At 38.4% G+C, this 15800-nt stretch overlaps 2 protein-coding genes across 3 annotated transcripts; one reads left to right on the forward strand and one right to left on the reverse strand.

Moving 5' to 3' along the window:
* Nucleotides 1–1219: 1219 nt before the first annotated feature.
* bckdha (branched chain keto acid dehydrogenase E1 subunit alpha) lies at nt 1220–9941 on the reverse strand. Its single transcript, XM_052582871.1, has 8 exons — nt 9766–9941; nt 8207–8383; nt 8021–8107; nt 7814–7922; nt 4755–4916; nt 4281–4487; nt 4044–4185; nt 1220–2395 (listed from the first exon to the last, which is right to left on the reverse strand). Exons 1-8 carry the CDS (start codon nt 9877–9879, stop codon nt 2053–2055), a joined length of 1341 nt encoding a protein of 446 aa, XP_052438831.1. The 5' UTR covers nt 9880–9941; the 3' UTR covers nt 1220–2052.
* Nucleotides 9942–10188: 247 nt separating this feature from the next.
* On the forward strand, nt 10189–13729 carry exosc5 (exosome component 5). Of its 2 annotated transcripts, none has more exons than XM_052583035.1 (6): nt 10189–10355; nt 10446–10559; nt 12827–12948; nt 13153–13293; nt 13386–13475; nt 13606–13729. In XM_052583035.1, the coding sequence occupies exons 1-6, from the start codon at nt 10250–10252 to the stop codon at nt 13699–13701; spliced, it is 669 nt and encodes a 222-aa protein (XP_052438995.1). In that variant the 5' UTR covers nt 10189–10249; the 3' UTR covers nt 13702–13729. The 2 variants fall into 2 exon arrangements, with proteins under 2 accessions (XP_052438995.1, XP_052438994.1); XM_052583034.1 differs by having other exon boundaries at nt 12827–12927; nt 13129–13293.
* The last annotated feature ends 2071 nt before the right edge of the window (nt 13730–15800 follow it).

Below are 15800 nucleotides of genomic sequence, written 5' to 3' on the forward strand. Positions count from 1 at the left end.
CTTTAACTCAATCTGTATTTCAAATTCTGTCTATGACATTTCACTCAATGCAACATTGCACAAACATTCTGTAGTTCAAGATGAGAGGGATTTACTCAGAGTATCTGATATGTACAATATAATACAGTATCTAATGTTGCATCTGTTAGTTATACAAGACCTCTTATCGTAAACTGCAAAAACATCAAAAATGAATAAAATTTGATGAATAAATGAAATAAACTGAGCAGTGTCTTATATAGCTCCAAACTAGGCAAAAAGCAATTTTAGGGACAGCCAAGAATTCTACTGATCTAAAATACAGCATAATATACATTTTATTTGGTGTAAAATGATGACAGTGTGTGAGGATATGACCTGATTCAGCTAAAATTTCAAACATTTACAGTAAAATGAGTTGATATTTGTTATCTTTTATAGAGGATGAAGAGGAAATGTATCTGACCCCCTCAAAAGGTCAGTGATTACTTGAGTGATAAATCACTAGAACTGCTAACTGCCTAAAAATGTACTCTGGCAGCCTTGACCTTAATTTTCTTAGCTACTGACCTTCGTTGATTCAGTTCAACCATACTAAGCAAAAATGACACATTTGTTTGATTGTCGTTATTGCTGAATAGTGTTGAACTTTCTCCTGCGTCATAGTCTTCATGCGGTTTGTTTGCGTTCGCCTGCCGCCCTCTACTGTACAGACATGAATTTACATTTCCTTCGGCCTATTCATTTCACTTTTAGTGTGAAAGCACTTTAGATTTGTAAAATAACCTTTTTATATTAAAAACAACCCACGCAAGCTCCTCCCAGATCTAAAGAGTATCGCAAAAGTAATGTAACGCATTACTTTCCATAAAAAGTTAGTTTTAGGTAACGCAACACTGGTCACATAATGCTTTAGAATTCATACAAATATGCTGATTAGGTGCTCAAAGAAAAAGATATTAATTATTATGCTGCTTAATAGTTAAAACGAGTTAGAAATATCATTTTAAAAAATCCCTCCTTTACTTTATATTCCTTTGCATTAAAGTTACCAGTTTGTTCAACCCTCCTTCATAATGAACTCTTCACAACACACTGAACATTATTAGTCTGCATATCGCTTCAGTCGCCAGCAGTTATTACGTACTGAAACCCACTGCGATCTCCATAAAACAGGCCTCAAGACTATACAACATTTTATTATGGTCTACGTTCAGTAAGCATGTCACTATATCAGTGATTACATTTTGTGAGCATCTTTTATTGTTTAAAATACAATTTGCAAACCCCTAAAGCTAATCCGAAAGAAATCTCAAACACAACAATCATCATGTCATCTAACAGTTGAGTCAGTCTCACACAGAAAGTTTGTTCGGTTCATTATTACAAATCAGAAAATCACAGCTAAACAGAATGTCATTACTAACAATACCATGTGTGGGGGGAAATTAACAAGACACAAACCATTTATTATTACAGTAACAGTATGTTGTATATATACTTATTAATAGCTTCGTTTGGAGTAGAAAGTCTGAGGGTAATAATACACACAAATGACAGCATCACAATTTCATCACCTGTAATGAGTATTAGCGTTGTTTGTGGAGAAATGAGAAGCCAATGCTAAACATTTACAGTGACTTGAAAACCCATATTCTAAACATACTGAATGAAGAACACTTAATGTTCTTCATAGATTATCAAGAGAAATAAAATCAGTTGAATCACTCAAGATTTTCATGCTTTAAATAAAGAAATTCTAGTGAATTGATTGATAGCACAATGCTAATGTAATGATTCAGGATTTATGGGCTCTTAGAACAATGAGAACATTTGCTACATTAGACCAGCATAGAAGACCTTCAACCGATTTCCACAACTCCTTCTTTTACATCATTTTCAAGGCACGAAATGACAGCACGAATGCCTCTAGTGGAAAACATGGAGGATAACAACACATTTTTCACTATTTGTGCGTTCTAACATAATAAAACTGGAGAAACGACAAAGAAAAACGATTCAAACAAACTGACATGTGCAAGGAACTTCCCAGTTGTGTCCACGGCTCATGGATTATTTCTCATAGAGATCAAGTGGGTAATGCTCTTTATACTGCTGGACGTGCCGCCACATGGCGTCTCTCTGCTTGACTAAAGGAGGAATCATCTCATCGTAGACGTCAGTGAACAGCAGCTCGGGGTTGGGTTTCAGACGTTTCTCGGCTTTTTCGAAAGCCTCCATGACGAGTTTTCGTGACTGCTTCCTCCAGGCCCGCTCCTCGTCCTCGGCCCACCAGCCTCGGGCGGTCATGTAGTGTCGCAGGCGAGAGATGGGGTGGTCCTGCTTGTCCCAGTAGTTCACCTCGTCAACGGAGCGATATGCAGAGCTGTCGTCACTAGTGCTGTGATGACCAATCCTGGAGTGGGAAGAGGAAATGAAGGCTATATTGGTTTCAAAACACTAGTGGGTGCAGGGAAATGTTAGTGGATGTTCTGTAGATGTTTGGCTGAAAGGTGAAACTAGAAGAAACCACCACTCTGGCTAACTGAACATCTCATGTTTTACACTTTAGGGTAAAGATGGGCTTGAAATGTGCGAAAATCAGTTTGAGAGTTCTTTGTTCAGCAAATCATAATATCAACGTGTCAAAAAGTAAGATCTCTAATCGAATTATCTTTAATTAATCTTTAACTTTTTATTCAATATTCTAATCATTGTGGAAGATGGGTGTTTAAACTTAAACTAAGTTGAAAAAAAAAAAAAGCTGACTTTGATCTCTGCACTAGTTCCTCCCGTCAATGCTTTGTAGCACGTAAAGGACCACAAACGACGCAGTCAATGTTAAATGTTGCCTGAAAAATTACTAAACAAAGTCAGTGAAAACATTCCCCACTTTGTATCTCATTATCTGGATGAACTACTGACTGTGACTTTTAACAGGCTTGATGTTTCCGGCCTGGTTGAAAAAACATGACGGCAGATATAAATCAACAACTATGTGTTGGACCTTTGAGTCTGAAATAAAATATAACACACACACACACACACACACACACATATATACATATATACAGTATTAAGATTCAAGGAGAAGTAAATTTTTGAACAAGGTCATTTTTTATAAATTCCATTATTTTTTTCTTGTGGAGTATACATAAACATCTGATATGTGAAAAAGCTCAGGATAGTTATAAAAAAAAAAAAAAAACAACGTGCAATTTTCATTAACTCTCTTATTTTGCTAAAATTGTTAACGTGCATATTCTGCAAGGGCTATGTAAACTTAAATGTAAACTTATAAGCACAACTGTATGTGTGTGTGTGTGTGTGTGTATATATATATATAATTAAGAAATACTTTCATTCAGCAAGGATTGCTTAAATTGATCAAAAGTGACAGTAAAGACATTTATATTGTTCCAAAATATTTCTACTTCAAATAACTATTAAACTATCTATTCTTCAATAAATACTGAAAAAATAAACACGGGTTTCACCAAAACCATTTATCAACGCAACTATTTTTAATTGTTCTTGAGCACCAAATCAGCATATTAGAATCATTTCTGACTGATTGTTGAAATGATGTCTTGGTTATTCCCTTATATAGTATTTCCTTAAACAATGGCCAAATATGAATACAGCAGTAATAACATAAATAGGAGGATCAAATTTACAATCAAATGGTAATGAATGTTCAAACAGAATCCAAACGATAAACTGCTTAAACTGCCTGGATTCAAAACAATCCACTGCAAAGAAAATGCCGTTTCAGTGAGAGAAACTTGCATCAGACCTAAGCAATAGCCAATTTCAAGCAATAAGCAAGCTCTCCCCCACGTTTCATAAAAGCCTACACTGCAAAATATTGTTGATAAATAGGTTTACACTGCATCTCATAGCGTTTTCTGCTGAGTTTGCCACCCTACACACAGTTAAAATAGACCATACCCCAAATGGCACCCCTGTGGTCTCCTCCAGGTCTGCTCTGTTCCACATAAGCTGTTTATAGGTAACAGAATGCTGTGGATGTTGTGCTTCATAGTTTAATTCATATGGTTTACCTGTAGGTCATGGCTTCAATGAGGAAGGGCTGGTTTTCAGCCACCGCTCTGCGTCGAGCCTCCTTCGTGGCATTGTACACTGCAAAAACATCATTTCCATCTACACGTATCGACATCAGTCCATATCCTGGACCTCGAGCAGCTATGCACAAAAAAAAGGGAGGGAAAAAAAAGCATAAGATAACACAGAGACTCACATTGGCGTCTGTGATGGACACACATGACACACATACTTACCAATACCATCTCCTCTGTACTGCTCATTGGTCGGTGTGGAGATAGCATAACCGTTGTTGCGGCAGAAGAATATGAGAGGACACTCGAGCGTGGCAGAAAAATTAAATCCAGCATGTGCGTCTCCCTCACTGGCGGCCCCCTCTCCGAAATAACAGATGACCGCACGGTTTGAGTTCTCCCTCTTGACTGCGTACGCTGCCCCGGCCGCTACAGCAGGTGTGACAGATCATAGTCAGTCTTTTCTTACACAAAGAAATTAACATTTTTTATTCAGCAGACATATTAAATGAATCAAAAAGCGACACGTCTATATAAAACAAATGCTGTTCTTTTTAACATTTAACTGGGTTTTAAATTAAATAAAGAGTCTTGGTGAGTTTTAAGACTTTCTTCAAAAACACAACAAACTTTTGAACGGTAAGTGTAAAATATTCATGATGACTGTTCTGTGTAATAGACATGCTCACTTCTCACCTTGGGGGATCTGAGTGGCAAGTGGTGAGGAGATGGTTACAAAATTGAGGTCTTTGGAGCCGTAGTGAACTGGCATTTGTCTACCCTTGCCAAGGTCATCAGCGTTGGCATAGCACTGCGCCATAAACAGATCCAAAGGGAAGCCTCTGTACATCAATACACCTATAAAAATTCAGAAAAATATACCTTTGTATTTGAGCAAATATTAATAAATGCATTTATAAATGTATAAAATATATGAACATTTATAAATGTATAAATATAATGTATACTATAAATAACTTTTGTCAAATATCAATAAATAAAAACGATTTAATCAAACATCAATGCATTGTAATTTAAACTGAAATCTTTTTCTTAAATCTTACGGTGTACTCACACTAGCCAGTTTGAACCGTGCCCGAGTGCGTTTGACCACCAAAGCGCGGTTCGTTTGACTAGTGTGAGTGCTCTGAACCGTGCCTGGGCGTGGCTCGATTGGCCGGCCCTGGCCCGCTTGGAAGAGGTGGGCCAGAGCACGGTTCAGTTGGACTCGGGCGCGGTTCGCATGCAGTGTGAGCGCTAACCATGCCGGAGCACGGAAAAGGACGCGTTGCGTCACGGTTTTGCGACGCTCCAAAACCAACATGGCAGGGAAAGGGTCGCTTTGGTCTACGGCAGAGGTGCAAAACGCATAAAAACTAAAAACTGCAAAGTCATTGCTGCACTTCAGCTGGTACCTTGCAAACATCCTCATACGAACAGCACGATTACGTGAAAATTTTCGCGCTACTAAGGCGACACATCTGTTTAACAACAGGTTGTGATAGGGCTGTGGACCAAACGACACAAAATTATCCACAAAGAAAACAGAGCGATGGACTCCATTGTGTTCAGAGAGCGCCGCTCTTCCTGTTTATCCCGAAACCGTCGCACCATGACGTAAGCGTGCTCCGGCACGAATGCTGAAATCCTATATGTGAGTGCAGGCCAGAGGGGGAGTGGGGAGGGGGGTACACCCTTATGTCCCGATACGAGGCATTTTGTTATAATGATTTTTGCTTTAAATAAGGTCTCTATGATATCAAAAATAAATGAATTCCATGGACTTCACAATTCTTGTCAACAGTTTCATAATAAAAAAAAAATAAATAAAAAAATAAAAAAAACTCAAGCTTACTGGAGACAAACAGGTAAACAGTCAGCAATTAAATAAAAACTGCATATTTTTCACACGTTTCAATTAAATAAATATTTCTTCTTATTAAAGTTACACAAGTGATTTAGTCAAGAGCAGTCTTTTGGTGATTAGACAGAAAATCTGTTGTTCCTGATTAACATGAATGACAGACTGCTGTCACTTTAAGAGCTGCCTGAGAACAATATACTGTTACACATGTATCTTCTTTCTCTGAAGACCTAGATTACTGTGTTTACAAGGACACTTGTGTGCATTTTGACACATTCAAGTGTTTGTATTTTAAACCTTTCAAGGCCTAGAAAGCAGCAAAAACATTATCTTCGAGTTCTCTGTCCTAAGTTCTCTTTTGCTACTGATTGAATTTCAATGGCTTACATTAGTTATTTAGTGATTTAGTCATTTAGCAGACGCTTTTATCCAAAGCAACAAATGAGACAATGGAAGCAATCAAAATCAACAAAAGAACACTGCTTTAATTGTATGATAAATAAAAAGAAAACAGGTAGATAGGATACAAAAATATTAGAAAAGCTAGTGTTAAGAGTTACATTTTTTTTTTTTTTTTAAGAAAACAAGCTTGCAATTTTTAAAAAAAAAAAATGCAATGCTTAAAACCGTATGCAAACGATAAGTTTTCGTGAACATGTAGCACAGCAATGTCATATGAGTGTGTAACCACGACAGAAATAATAGTTGAAAACCTCTACAGGTTAACACATTTCTACCTGTTAATTGTGTACATCTCCCACCCCTGAGCAGCATATTAGACACATGAGACGACCGTGTGTGTTTACTCCCTAAACGACTCAAAATAATGAGCTACAAAGGGTGCTTTCACACCTGCCTCATTTAGTTTGGTTGAATCGTACCAGAGTTCATTTCCTCCTTTGGTGTGGTTCGTTTGGGCAGGTGTGTGCACCAAAGGTGGACCAAACAAGCTGCTGGAAGAGGTGGTCTCGGTACGCTTTCAAACGAACTCTGGAGCGGTTCGTTTCTGGTGACAACGTGATCCGACCTCGAACAGACCTAACTGCAAAAAATACTGATCATTTTTGGACTAAAGCAGCTGCCGTAGTCAGCTGCGCTGTGCATTATGGGATGAGGAAGTGTTTGTTGACAGTTTGCACTTTAGCATGGCAGCTCGTGGACAAACTTGGAGTAGTGAGGAGGTGCGGAGCCTCATTTAAGAAGAATTAATGCACGCCTCCGCTTGAAGTTACAAGCATGCCGTTTGCAGTGCATTAGAACGTTGTTTTCAAGCCGCATCCGCGCCTTATTATAGAAATTTATTTTTTGCATATTGTATACAATGTAATAGATTATGGCCAGGGACAAAACCAGCCCGCGCAGTCGTCTCTCCATAGTTGTGTTGTCTGCTGGCTTTTCCTCTTATGTTGGAATTTTCCCGCACGTAAATTCTGACCAATCGAAAAGCAGTTTAGGAAATACATCATGGCCAATGAGTGATGTGGATGTCGTCATGTGACTGCATTTTGGTTCGTTTCAACTGGTTCGGACCAAAGCAATCAGTGTGGTGTGAAAAGGAACCAAAAAAGCTGAAAAATGCTACAATGTATAATTGTTTGCCCTTGGTTCGGACCAAATGAACCGAACTAGAGGTGTGAAAGCACCCTACAAAGTAAACATTATAATGGACTACATTGTGCTGATCAAGAGTGCTTCTTTTCCCCATTTTCTTCAAAATTGTTGCATCGTAAGTCTGCTCAGGCCTGGAATGTTAAAGTGCAGTGCGGGTCAGTGGGAGGTCAATCGTGCCTGAGCAAGTAACAAGGCTAACGTGTCCAGTGTGTGTGTGCACACTTATAATAACAAAACTTGGAGAGCCACTATTGTGACTCCAGCTTGTAAACATGCTCACCAGCTTCTCGGTATTGGCCAAAGACCAAATCAGTAGGTTCAAGAGCCGCAGCGCTTCCAATGTGTGTGCCCTCCTCACCATAATTGGTCATGTAAAAAGATATACGGCCCTTGAACACAAAAGCATACCAAACTTAAGCATAATAAACTTTTTAAATTCATTTTATATTTGAACAAACACCACACTGATATCCACTGCACCTCTCACCTGCCTCTGAGACTCGTAAAGAATCCGATCCATTGTGTTGAGTAACGTCATCTTCTGATAGAAATTCAAAACCATCTCTTTTGGAAGCTGAAACAGACAAGAAACGCTCTGTAAGTGCTAAAACTACGGATGCTATTTAGTAACCTACTACCAGCTTATTTCCACACATTATCTTAGACTCCACACCTTAGGATCCTCAGACGGATTGATGATCTGGCCCTGTCTGTCCATCACCCTATACACAGGGATTCCTGAGATCACATTGGGCTGGATAAATTCCAGGTGATCAATAAACTCCGCCGAGGCCCCGGGAAACTGCGGCTTCTCCGCTGAAGAATCAAACGGCTGCTGGCGAAGAGCTCCCTGAAGACAGAGACAGAGGATCAGGGAGTGACATACACAAGCAGCGGAGAAGCAGTTCATGAAATCTGATCACGTACTTAACCATTCAGACCAAAAACTGCTCAATAATTCCCTCATAAACCAAGGTTATTAATCAACTGAAACTAAAATCATAGAAAAACATATTTGTTACTTGAAATAATATAATATAATGAAATAAAATAAAAACATAAAAAAGTAAACTTCAACTTATTTAATTTCAGCTAGCTGACAAGGCCACGTTTCTTATTTGAATTTTAATTTGTACTTAAACAATGTTAAGTATATTAATTCAAAACTATATAGACATTTAAAAAATATATAATATAAAAAAATGACAAAAAAAAACTTAAAACGTTGTTTTTTTTAAACTAAAACTATAAAAATTTATAATTTTATAAACAATAACTGTATTAATAAAAAAAAAAAAATAAATAAAAAAACAGTTACACACATACAGCAAAATTTAAATACTAGACTTTTAATAGCCAATTCCTGGCCAGCAAGTTTTACTATCTAGTGATGAGATCTTTTATTTTGTCTTTGTTTTGGTTTAAAGGTAATAGGGGTCATCTTGTGATTTTGATGCAGAAATATAAACAAAAGGCAAGGAGAGAAAATATAGATCCTTTAAAAAGTGGCACTAAAATAAATAAGGCTAAATACAATCTAAGATTAAATACTGAGAAAAACTGTAAAGCATGCATATAAAAAAAAGCCTTAAAAATACAAGTGCCTCAGAAACTATGGTTTCCAAAACCATATGGTGAATGGTTTGCGTATTGATGCACATCTTTATATTAATCAGATGGTAGATTTAGGATCACAGCGAATACATTCGCACATATTTATGCAAGATCATATGCTGGGAAGATAAAAAGTTAATATATTTCAACGACACAAGGCTGCAAGGTTTAGCATTGAGTTTTCAGACACACCCCACAGAACCAGCCAATCGGCTCTCAGTGTACAACAACAGCCTTGTGAAGGTTGAACAGTCGATTGCCCACAATAATACACAGAGATCTGATCAATAGTTGTTAGATTAAAACAATTACCAGATGGATAGATCACATAAATAGACAGTTCTAAGGCAATTGTGAACTGATTCTAGGTCAGATGAGGAATGCCTATGAATAAGCATTAGAAACACTCACGGATTTAACATTATTTTAAGATTAACATAAATATTTTCATCAATGTGGTTTACTATTGGTATCTATTTCATACAATCCAAACGAACGTTACGCCAATGTTTTGAGGTTCGCGCAGCTGCACTGCTCTTACATCTGATTAGCAGCTTTTTGCTAATGACAGAAGTCCGTTAGCGGAGAACTTGCAAATATCATACAGGTCAAACTTACATTAAGGCGGAATGCTCTTTGTTGGAGAAACATTGTTGCTTTTAACGTAGTATTTTGACGAATTGCGTGAAGCCCGATCCCGTATAATTTCGTTAAACCTCTAGCAGCCGCCATCTTTACGTCAAGTGCGTGTCTTGCGTCTGTTCCTGGCTCTGATGACGCCTGTGAAGACCTTTCTTTTACTGTCTATGGTGAAACCCCACGCTGTGCGCCCCCTGCTGGACAATAGCATACAACCAACACAAACATTCAGCCCGTTTGTGTCTGGGAAATGTCTCATTTTAACTGTATATTAAATGTATTAAATATAAATTCCTCGGTATAACTACATTTTAGTTACAGATATATTTTAATTATACCGGTCAAGGGTTTCTGGGAACGTGGTCATGCGATAGTTTACCACTAGAGGGCGAACGTATAACTCGTCATAATGGTGCGTTCAAAACAATGAGGCATATATGAGTGCGACGAGAGGATTGTGTTCATGAGTATCATGATGGAGTTAGATCGAGGTTGTTCAAATTTAAGAGAATATGGAAATGAGCAGAGTTTGTTATCCAAACCTGACGGGTCTTCCACATTTGTTCAAGGTATTTGTATTAGTTTGTAATTGTCTTTGTAAACTTTGTAAATTGTGTTTGTAAATCTGTATTGTTCTGAATTTGTACATTTATCATCAGGTGATACTAGTATCCTGGCAGGAGTTTATGGACCAGCTGAAGTGAAAGTCAGCAAGGAAATATATGATCGAGCTACTGTAGAGGTTCTTATCCAGCCAAAAATGGGGCTTCCAGGTATGTTTTTTTTTTTTTAAGTAAATTAATTTGCAGCCTATGGTGTGCATAGTCATAACATGGGTCGAAGACGAAAATGGCTTTTCAATTATAAAAACTATAAACGTTTAATACAGCTTTTTAAATTTACATTTAAATTTTCATCTGTCATGTTTAGTTTTATTTAAATGGTTTATTTATATTAAATAATGATCATACATTTTTACCATGATTTACAGAAGATACCTACAGTCATTCAGTGTAACATTCATACACTAAAACATATTTAAATTGTTAGATGATATTAATTGCCCCCAAAATCTAATTAACTGCAAAAGTCTTTACAAATCTTTCCTCCATCCTTCAAACTTTTGGTTTTACTCATTTGTCAGCAAGACGTTTGTAACCATTTAAAATATAATGATTTATATGATAACTTTTCCCTTATATTTTTAATTTGTACTGGTCAAAATAAGTTTATATATATATACATTTATTATGCTGAATGATTATGGAACATTACTTCACCCATATATCGACATTAAAAGTAGACTCATTTACTGCACAAATTCCACACACACACAAATACACACACACACACATATATTTAGTTTGTACTTCAGTCATTTGTATGTATGTTTATACTTTACAGGTGCATCTCAATAAATTAGAATGTTGTGGAAAAGTTAATTTATTTCAATAATTCAACTCAAAATTGTGAAACTCGTGTTTTAAATAAATTCAGTTTAATTCTTAGTTAGTGATTTTGGCACACATTTAACAAAATCCCACCAATTCACTATCTCAACAAATTAGATTATGGTGACATGCCAATCAGCAAATCAACTCAAAACACCTGCAAAGGTTTCCTGAGCCTTCAAAATGGTCTCCAACAATCATTGACACCCTTCACAAGGAGAGTAAGCCTCAAACATTCATTGCCAAAGAAGCTGGCTGTTCACAGAGTGTTGTATCCAATCATGTTTACGGATAGTTGAGTGTGGAGGCAAAAGATGCACAACCAACGAGACAACTGCAGCCCTATGAGGATTGTCAAGCAAAATCTATTCAACAATTTGAGATGAATGCACAAGGAATGGACTGAGGCTGGGGTCAGGGCATTAATAGCCACCATACACAGACGTGTCAAGGAATTTGTATTTCATTTGTAAACCAGGGTCCTAGAGTCTGGAGGAAGGGTGCAGAAGCTCATAGCTCAAGTTGCTTGAAATCCAGTGTTAAGTTTCCACAGTCTGTGACAATTTGTGGTGCAATGTCATCTGCTGATGTTGGTCCATTGTGTTTTTTGAAAACCAAAGTCACTGCACCCATTTACCAAGAAATTTTGGAGCACTTCACGCATCCTTCTGCTGACCAGCTTTTTGAAGATGCTGATTTAATTTTACAGCAGGATTTTTCACCTGCGCACACTGCCAAAATCACTAAAAGTTGGTTAGGTAAATTATCATGGTGGTGGTGTGCTTGACTGGCCAGCAAACTCACCAGACCTACATCCCAGAGAGAATCTATGGGCTATTGTCAAGAGGAAGATGAGAAACAAGCGATTAAAAAATGCAGATGAGCTGAAGTTCACTGTCAAAGAAACCTGGGCTTCCATACCACCTCCGCAGTACCACAAACTGATCACCTCCATGCCACGCCGAATTGAGGCAGTAATTAAAGCAAAAAGAGCCCCTACCAAGTATTGAGTACATGTACAATAAATGAACATACTTTCCAGAATGCCAACAATTCACTAAAATAATTTTTTATTGGTCTTATTAAGGATTCTAATTTGTTGAGTGAATTGGTGGGTCTTTGTTAAATGTGAGCCAAAATCATAACATTTAAAATAACCAGACTTAAACTACTTCAGTCTGTGTGCACTGAATTTATTTAATACACAAGTTACACAATTTGAGTTAAATTATAGAAATAAATGAACTTTTCCACGACATTTTTTGAGATGCACCTGTATTTGCTCATAGAAAACGCATTATGTGCAAGGCGTGATTTTTTTTTCAGCTTTTAAAAATGACATTTAAAACGTGAAGATAAAATTTCATTACTAATATTCATGTCAGTTGTTTAATAATAATAATAATAATAATAATAATAATAATAATAATAAGTGTCTTTTCATTTCGGTACATTATTCATACACTCTTCCGGTCACCAGACATCTATCTATTTCAGTGTTCTTCGTCTCGGCCTGCACTACCAGTTCTCACCATTAGATGTCAGTCTCGTAGAGACTCAAACTCTCTTCATGTTGTTGTTTCGTTTAGGAGTCCGTGAGCGCGCGAGAGAGCAGTGCGCGCGCGAGACGTGCGAGGCTGCGCTTCTGTTGACGCTTCATCCTCGCTCCTCTGTCACAGTCATCCTGCAGGTCGTCCACGATGATGGCTCTGTATCCTCAACACCAGCAAAACATGTCTAATCTGTCTTAAATTATAAAAAAAGGGCAAATGTAATCCGTCTGGTGATATTATTTGACCACTTTTAGTTACTTATAACTTTTTCATAAGAAAATAAACAAAATCATACCCCAAATTTCCACTTTACTCTTGATTGATGTGTCCCCCTACAGTTTGGGTCCTTATCTAACTGTCAGCTGCTGTCATGCTGCCTAAATGCCACCTGTATGGCTCTAATGGATGCCCGGCTTCCTATGAGTCACCTTTTTTGTAGTGTGACCTGTGCAATTAGCAAAGAGGGCCAGATAATCACTGATCCTACAGCTCTGCAGGAAAAGGTACACACCACACTTCCTGTTGCCCATGGCTGGCACAAACCATAGCGTACAGGTTAAGCTCTTGATCTGTCTCTTTTATGTTTTCTTTTCAGGAAAGTCGAGCGTTGTTAACATTTGCTATTGATAGCGTTGAGCATAATGTTTTGATGTCATCAACCAAAGGCTCTTTTTCACTCCAGGAGGTGAGATCGGATGCACATTTCATTTTGTGTGTGTGATTCATTGCTCTGTTTGTGGATATGATACATAGGAACTTGTGAGTGTTTCATAACCTAAAAGGCAATGACATAAACGTGTTTTCTTCCTACACAGCTGCAGCGGTGCATCGCAATCAGTCAAAGGGCTTCTGAACAAATTTTCCAGTTTTATAGGGAATCTGTCAAACGGCGATATTCTAAGATAAAATAAAACACCCATGTTGGGATTTTTACTTTGAGTTTGCATAATTTCCTTACTATATATATATGTGTGTGGGCCTATATAATTTTAGGGCCTAAAAAGAAAACTCGCCAAGCGCCAAATGCAAGTAAAAATCAGCATTGGCGAGTCCATGTAACAGTGTCAGTCGCCAGTTGGTGGGTACAACTTGTACAAATTAAAACAATGCAATGATGTGAAAACTCTCAAGTTGAATCAAGTTTTAAAGGGGGGGTGAAATGCTCGTTTTCACTCAATATCCTGTTCATCTTGAGTACCTATAGAGTAGTACTGCATCCTTCATAACTCCAAAAAGTCTTTAGTTTTATTATATTCATAAGAGAAAGATAGTCTGTACCGATTTTTCCCGGAAAAACACGACCGGCTGGAGGCGTGACGTGTGGGCGGAGCTAAAGAATCACGAGCGCCAGTAGGCTTTTGCGTTGAGACCGGCTGGAGGCGTGACGTGTGGGCGGAGCTAAAGAATCACGAGCGCCAATAGGCTTTTGCGTTGAGAGCGTTTGGAAGCTGTGACACAGATCCAGAGGCTGAAATTGAACAAGAGCAGCATCAGCAACAACGCCTCTATGTGGTATGTACTGAAACTTTATATATTTGCTTAGCGGTTTTGGAAAATGACTAAGTTCCACTTTGTCGTCTTTTTATTTTTTAAGGTGTACATGTGGAAAGTGCAGTTTGATGCCAACATCGCATGTTGTTTACTTGATGTGCTTACGCGCCGATAGCTAAGTTAACAACACAGAGATATTTGAAGCAGTTTTACTCACCGCATGCGGTTCCAACACACGATCGTGACCCTTTTTCGTTGGGACTGCATCATCCTTAAGAAATAAACGATGTGCAAATCCGGCGTCAAACTGGGCTTTGTTTGTAAAACAAGCATCTTCGAAATGCAGGGAACAAACAAAAACACTTGCACAACTCCGTTGATGCTCTGTAAAAATAAACTCCATCCACTGGTCCCTTAATGCTGTTTTTTCTTTGGTAATCTGTGCAGGGTTGTCTTGCCCTGGCAACCAAAAACACACTCCTTTTGTGACATTTCGCGATGCTCTCGCTCTGATCAGTGAATGTCTGTGCTCTCAGTGCTGTGGTATACGGGAGCGCGCGCTCTTCCGGGAGAAGTGCCCTCAGGACCCATATAAGGAAATTCCGCTCCATCTAACGTCACACAGAGCCATACTCGAAAAAAACTTTCCGAAACTTGTGATAAACCGGAAGGAGTATTTTTGGAACAGAAATACTCCTTCAAACGTACAACTTGATTTTTGAAACTTTGTCCATGTTTAGCATGGGAATCCAACTCTTTAACAGTGTAAAAAACTCAGTATGCATGAAATAGCATTTCACCCCCCCTTTAAAGAGATTCACTGTTTCTGACACAAGCGACAAGATTGAATCGAATAATAGGATACAAACGGACTGTAGGGTATCAGACAAAATAAATATTCGATCAGGAACATGATTGAACATGAGAAGCCGAATTCCACAGAAAGGTTCATGACACAGGATGTTGTAAATCAAATCCTCGCGCCACAAGTCGGAAACAAGTCCACTAGACTTGCGTAGCCTGACCTTCAGACTACATTTTGCATTCTGGGGGAAGTTATGGCCTAGTGGTTAGAGTTTGACTCCTTACCCTAAGGTTGTGGGTTCGAGTCTTGGGCCGGCAATACCACGACTGAGGTGCCCTTAAACAAGTCACTGAACCCCCAACTGTTCCCCGGGAGCCGCAGCATAAATGGCTGCCCTCTGCTGCGGGTGTGTGTTCATGGTGTGTGTGTTCACTGCTCTGTGTGTGTGCACTTTGGATGGGTTAAATTCAGAGCACGAATTCTGAGTATGGGTCACCATACTTGGCTGTATATCATGTCACTTTCTTTGAGCGCCCTGCATGCCCACTGCTACTTAGCCACGATAAGAAGAAATCGGATTGGATCGGCATTGGCAGATACTCAAGAATTTTCTGGAAAAAAATGTTATTGTTGCATCCCTAGTCTTCAGACATGATGGGCTCCCAAGACTTCACTTCAACAACTACTGAACTTCCAGGCAATCAGCATCCTCGG

The sequence above is a fragment of the Carassius gibelio genome, chromosome B18 (assembly GCF_023724105.1).
Source record: "Carassius gibelio isolate Cgi1373 ecotype wild population from Czech Republic chromosome B18, carGib1.2-hapl.c, whole genome shotgun sequence".
Lineage (NCBI taxonomy): Eukaryota > Metazoa > Chordata > Actinopteri > Cypriniformes > Cyprinidae > Carassius > Carassius gibelio.

What these genes read in the sequence shown, in the direction of transcription:
- bckdha (XM_052582871.1), bottom strand. Translation starts at nt 9,879, where the DNA reads ATGGCGGCTGCTAGAGGTTTAACGAAATTATACGGGATCGGGCTTCAC. An exon ending in AAAGAGCATTCCGCCTTAAT is followed by an intron (nt 8,384 to 9,765) that starts GTAAGTTTGACC and finishes CTCTGTCTTCAG; the next exon opens with GGAGCTCTTCGCCAGCAGCC. An exon ending in ATTGAAGCCATGACCTACAG is followed by an intron (nt 2,396 to 4,043) that starts GTAAACCATATG and finishes TTCCCACTCCAG; the next exon opens with GATTGGTCATCACAGCACTA.
- exosc5 (XM_052583034.1), top strand. Translation starts at nt 10,250, where the DNA reads ATGAGTATCATGATGGAGTTAGATCGAGGTTGTTCAAATTTAAGAGAA. An exon ending in GTCTTCCACATTTGTTCAAG is followed by an intron (nt 10,356 to 10,445) that starts GTATTTGTATTA and finishes ATTTATCATCAG; the next exon opens with GTGATACTAGTATCCTGGCA. An exon ending in CTGTCACAGTCATCCTGCAG is followed by an intron (nt 12,928 to 13,128) that starts GTCGTCCACGAT and finishes GTCCCCCTACAG; the next exon opens with TTTGGGTCCTTATCTAACTG.